The 6,024-nt window shown below is 35.5% G+C and overlaps 2 protein-coding genes across 2 annotated transcripts; one reads left to right on the top strand and one right to left on the bottom strand.

The window, feature by feature from the left end:
- Positions 1 to 190: 190 nt before the first annotated feature.
- On the bottom strand, positions 191 to 1,781 carry JH06_5418 (hypothetical protein; the record flags this gene model as incomplete). Its single annotated transcript, XM_014669404.1, has 8 exons — positions 191 to 297; positions 327 to 398; positions 428 to 523; positions 554 to 817; positions 847 to 927; positions 970 to 1,026; positions 1,055 to 1,144; positions 1,175 to 1,781. The coding sequence occupies 8 exons, from the start codon at positions 1,779 to 1,781 to the stop codon at positions 191 to 193; spliced, it is 1,374 nt and encodes a 457-aa protein (XP_014524890.1).
- Positions 1,782 to 4,934: 3,153 nt separating this feature from the next.
- JH06_5339 (hypothetical protein) lies at positions 4,935 to 5,356 on the top strand (the record flags this gene model as incomplete). Its single annotated transcript, XM_014669403.1, has 2 exons — positions 4,935 to 5,032; positions 5,065 to 5,356. 2 exons carry the CDS (start codon positions 4,935 to 4,937, stop codon positions 5,354 to 5,356), a joined length of 390 nt encoding a protein of 129 aa, XP_014524889.1.
- Positions 5,357 to 6,024: the final 668 nt, after the last annotated feature.

Here is a 6,024-nt window from a genome sequence, read left to right as displayed (position 1 = left end):
TATCGCTTTCCATTTCGATACAATCCTCTCCATATCTCATTTCCATCATCATCATATTCTATCCATATTCCAACCTCCTTTCCTTTTGATACTCTTCCTCTCAATACTACACTACCATACTCATTCTTCTTTATCACTTCTCCAACACTCCTTATCATCAGTCGAATGAATCGATCAAGAGAATCAGCATCTAATTCAAGATCAATTCATTAATCATACTTGAACTGTGTAACTCTCTCACTTCAGTGAATGAACTTTCCTTCATTTGAACTCCATCTTCAGTGAGTAATGGAATATCTAATTCATATCCCATTATCAATAATCACTCTCTAAAATCACTTTCACTATAAACCTGAAATTGTTATCATTTCCTTTCAATACATTCAAAGAAGGGAGATCTCATCATTCAATATCAATTCATTCATACTCTTCATTCTCAATGAACTTGATTCTTTTTCAACATCATTATCTTCGGCACTAAGGGCGAAGGATCCAAGAATAATAGACTGAAGTTGAGTCAAATCTCATTTATCATTCATTCAATCATTCATACTATCAAATACTATCGAATGACATATACAGAAAGCACCACAACCCATTTCAAGAGTGATGAGAGAAGGAAGGTTGGAGAGAGTGAATGACTTCTCTTCATCTCTTCCTACTCCTCCTTGAATCACAATTGATTCAACAGAATTACAAATCTCATTCATTTGACTAATATCCCATATCCAGAATGCTGATCGATCAAGAGATAACAGGTGTTTAGAAGGAGTTACATAGCTATTGAGAGTGATGTAATGTTCAAGAGAATCAGCATCTCAATCAATATATATTCATCAATCATACTCGAGCTGTTCAATTCATTCACTTCACTAAATGTATCGTCATCTCCCAAATCAATTCCATTTGAAGTCAGAGATGGAATATCTAATTCAAATACATCCATCAATCATCACTATCTAGCATTACTTTGCCTACAAACCAGAAGTTGTGACCATCTCCTTTGAATAGAGAGAAAAGGAAGATCTCATTAATCAATCATTATCATTCATACTCTTCATTATCAATTCATTTGATTCAATAGTATCTTCATCTCCTTCTAAAGCCCCTAATTCAAGAGTAATAGATTGAAGTGGAATCAGATCTCATTTATCATTCATTCAATCATTCATACTATCAAATACTATCAAATGACACTTCAAGAATGAAGCACATCCCATTTCAAGAGTAGTAAGGGAAGGAAGATTCTTCAATTCAAATGATTCATACAATAGGAATGATCTATCTCCAAAATAGATTTGTTTCAATTGATCACAATTCATTATCAAACATTTGCTTCCTTTTCCATTCTCCTTATCAACGGAGAAGCTTTTCTCTCCGATCTTCATACTCTTCAGTTCATTCAATCTATCAATCACAAATAGAGTCACTTTCTTGAGACAATCATTTCCTATCTCTAATCTCTCAATTCCTTTCAAACAATCAATATCAAATACACTCAAATCATTTCCATAACCATCTTCAAATCGTTTGATTGCATCTTCATATACTCCTTCAATCCATCTTCCTTTTCTCATAACTGTTCCATTCTCATTCAATTCTCTTCCAGTTCCATGTCTCAATCCATTCTTCCATTCTCCAATATACACAGGACAATATCCTTTGATTTCACTTCCATATCCATCTCTCAATCCTTTCTTCCATTCACCTACATACAATACTCTCTTTCCATCAATTCCAAACTCTTTACCTCTTCCTTCTCGAACAAATCCTTTCATCATATCTCCTTCAAACCCTCCTTCATATACTCTCATTCCATTATCATCATATTCAATCATACATTCTCCTTTCCATTCTCTCAATACTTGAATCATTACTCCATTCTTGTATTCACATTCTCTAACCATTCTTCCTCCTTCATACTCAAAACACTTACCATTCTTTCTCCATTCATCATCATATTCACTCACATTCAACAAATCGCCATTCACACTCATTTCTGAATAGAATCCTTTCATTCCTTCTTCTTCCTTCAATATCGAATATCGCTTTCCATTTCGATACAATCCTCTCCATATCTCATTTCCATCATCATCATATTCTATCCATATTCCAACCTCCTTTCCTTTTGATACTCTTCCTTTCAAAACGGTTCCGTAGTATTCATTCATCTTTGTCACTTCTCCTTCACATTCATCATTCACAAACATCATTCTTATAAACGGTGTTCCATCTTCTCTCACAATCAATCCTATTCCTTCTTTCTTTCCTTCTTTCATTGATACTCTCAACTCATATTCTTCATTCTCTATCAATAATCCAATAATTGCGTCTCCAATCAACTCATCACCTTTCTTCACTTCAACACTTTTTATCTTATAATCACCAAGGAATTCAAGACTTGAACAACAATTCGTACCATCGATGTTGTTCATATTAGTCTAACCATAATGAACACCAGAGTATAAAGAATTCTTAACAATTCATATTATTGGATTCTATTCAACATCTGTTTTATGCCATTCATTTCAATACTCTTCAAATCAGAGGTATTCCTTCTTTCTATCCATCTACTCTTCTTTCCATTCTTATCATAACAAACATCAGTTCTTAGTAACTTTTGACTTTCAATTCAAAAACATATTATTCTTCACAATACCCATCCTTTCTCTCCATATTCAAGCTACTTCAAACATCAATACTAATTCTGTCATCATTCATGCGACAATTCGGATCCCCAAATACCCCATTAGCCCATTTCATTCATCTCACTCCACATTCACTTTCATTCGTATCTTACTATTCTACTATCATCTCTTCACTCCTATTCAATATTACTGAATACAATCACGGGGATATCATTCTCATCATTCATTACTCATATCATTCATTTCTTATTTCCATTTATATCTACACTCTCATATCATATCAATTCTATTCATATCTCACATTTCATGTCAATCACTTTCTATCTCATCAATTTGTTATCATTTCATTAATTCATGTTTTGAACTGTCTGTTCTTATTTATTTTTATTTTATGAGTGCAAAACCAAACTACCGAGAAACTCATATCGAAGCCGATGTTATTGGCTGAAGGTTTGTGTTGTCTTTCTTATCATCATAGAGATGGGACTAGGAGTGGCTGCTTTTGTCATTGGATTAGTAAATTTGGGTTATCATTATGATTTTGGTCAAAAGAACACTGAAGAATGCAAATACTATAAGGGGTCTGGTTCTTGGTATGATCCATACGATATGAAGAGGGTGTGTTCAAGTGTGAGCAACAATTTCGTAATCTCTATTACTCTGGGAGGAGTTGTCTTATTCTCTTCAGGTATTATGCAGATTGTTACTAGTGATAAACCAATCTGTGGTCTTGCCTTTAGTATTATTGCCTTGTTGTTTATTATGCAACCTACAGTCTCTATTGCAATTGATTCATCCAATCAATATAAACCATTGTTGATGTTTGGCGAATGCCTTTGCATTCCTTTAGCCAGCGTCATCTACTGCCTTCAACAATACGAATTGAAGAAACCAACTTCATCTCCTCCTGAAAAGACTGATGTTGTGGTGTGATCTGTTTGTTTTATGATACGAAACACTAATTGTCAATATGTTATGTTGCAGTTCTTATCTGATAGAAGGCAAGTATCGTATGTCACATACAAGTGGTACTATTTCCATGTACGACAATTCAAGAACACATAGTGTTATCAACCTACTGAATGTTAGAGTACTTGATAATGGATGGTCAGTTGAGAGATGAGAAGTGCTACTGAAGAAAGTGGAATATAAATGAGAATACTGGTATTTCGGTTTGCAGGTTGGAGAATGATGAGTTCTGTTAATGATGAATGTGAAGGAGAAGTGATCAAGAGGATAGGAGCATGGGAATGATCCTTCGATTGTCCAGATAGTTTCATAGGTTCTTCTATTGACTTCTTCAATACTCTTCTATTCATTCTTGTTACTCAACTAAACAGTAACACACATCTCAAATCATAGTTCTGTAGTATCTGATCAATTCTTCTCAAGTACTTCTAGTCTCTACTAATTCTATTATTGCATCCATCATAGTTTCTTCTTAGTGTATTCAACTCTTCTTGCACTTTGTTGGAGCAATCGCTGATACTACTGCCATTGGTGTGGCAATAAGATTCAGACCTGGGATGAAACATCCCACAGAACTACCTATCTTTGCTATATCCAATCCATCTATCTTCTCTTTTGTCTCTCTTCTCATCAATCCGTTTCTTCTCTAAGTATTGTTTGTCCAAACCCGTCTTCAATACACTCTTATACTTTTAAAGCAGTCCCTTCAACTTGTACACACATCATATCTGAGTGATAAGTGATATCATAGTTTCTCTGTTTTTTATTCCGACTTAGTACAGAATGAACTAATTGAGTTAGAGAAACACAGTTGCGAATTCTTCTAATAGGACACAACTCCAATGCGGAAGCACAAGTCTGCTTTTATTATATGATTACTGTTCGTGCATTCTAATAGAATTCGAAAGACTGTATATCTTAACTGTCATACAACTGGTTCTTTTCCAAATGGATTGGGTTTTGTTATTAGCCATTCTTTGTGTGTGCACATTAGTTATATCACTCATAGTAATAATCGCTTCTGCTCTTGATTGTCCTTCCAATCAGGTTTATACAAAGATAACCAAAAAGACTAGATCCTTTTCAAGTGAAGAGTCATTCAGGATTTATTCTGGTTCAACAGTCGTTTATACTTCTCCTTCATTTGCGGCTAGTGGTGAAAGAGAGATTGAAGTGTGCTTGTCAGCTTCCACAAACCATCAGTATACTCTAGAAATGATCGATAGTTATGGTGATTCATGGGCTTGTACAAGACAATGATGACTGAAGGAAGAACTCAGACAGAACCTTTGTCTTTGTATTCTCCTATCAACAAGAATGAACCTTGGAAATACACTAATAACCCCTTTGGAAACTGGAAAGAGTACAGCTTTGATGATAGTACTTGGACTGACTATATGGCAGGTAGAGAAGCAGTAGTTGGACAAGGAGTTTAATACTTCCGTAGACAGTTCACTGGAATTGACAATATGGCCACTTTTGAGTTGCAACTGAACTATCGATTTGGTGTTGTGGCTTACATTAATGGTGCTGAAGTGTATCGAGACAACATGTCTGATGGTGAACCAACGAGTAGTACTGTGGCTACAGGAAGCTATTCATTCTATGACTATCATGGAATCATTCGCAGTGCTAATGAGGTGACTGTGTCAAGTATTCTGGCTGTTGAAGTCCATCCTGTGGATCTTTCAATCTCTGGACAAATTCAGTTTGATTCATTTCACTCATGGCTGGTTTGAGTTCTTCAAACAATTGTTTCGTTGTTCCAAATGAATTCATAGCTACATCAACTGGATTTGAGAATCCGAATTATGCTGTAGCGTTTTCGAGACACTCGAGCTTATCTTTCTGATCCTCCTGGTTCACTCACTTTCGAGATATCTAGATCTATTCCTTATATCAACTCTTTTCGTTTATGGCCTTATACACACCCGAAAAATGGACCAAGTAGTTTTTCGATTGAGTGCAACATCCACATCATCTGATTGGAATACTATTATACTCATTTCTGGACAAGTTTACGAATCAAGTACATGAGCTCAATGGGATTTAGTGAGTACACTTCCCAAGTACCCTCTGATTCGATTCAATACTCAAACATCTCAGGAAGGAGCTATTTATGTGCATGAGCTCCAATTTCTTGTCTGTAATCGTCCTGTTCCAACGAATGTATCCTATCCTCAAAGCCAATATTCGTTCTACAAGAACTATGATGTAATCAACATCGTTCCCACTATGTTTGGTTATACTGATTGTTCTATCTCTCCAGCACTTCCTGATGGTCTGACACTTGATCCAGATACTTGTATCATTTCTGGAACTCCAACAGAAAGGGTTTCTTCCCAGTCTGTGACTATCAATGCTCAGAGTGATGGAGCCAGTCAGAAGGTTGTTCTCACATTCACTG

The sequence above is a fragment of the Blastocystis sp. subtype 4 genome (assembly GCF_000743755.1).
Source record: "Blastocystis sp. subtype 4 strain WR1 chromosome Unknown seqid_0587, whole genome shotgun sequence".
Taxonomy (NCBI): domain Eukaryota; class Bigyra; order Opalinata; family Blastocystidae; genus Blastocystis; species Blastocystis sp. subtype 4.
Note: the sequence above shows the minus strand (reverse complement) of the source record. Positions and strands in the feature narration are given on the sequence as shown.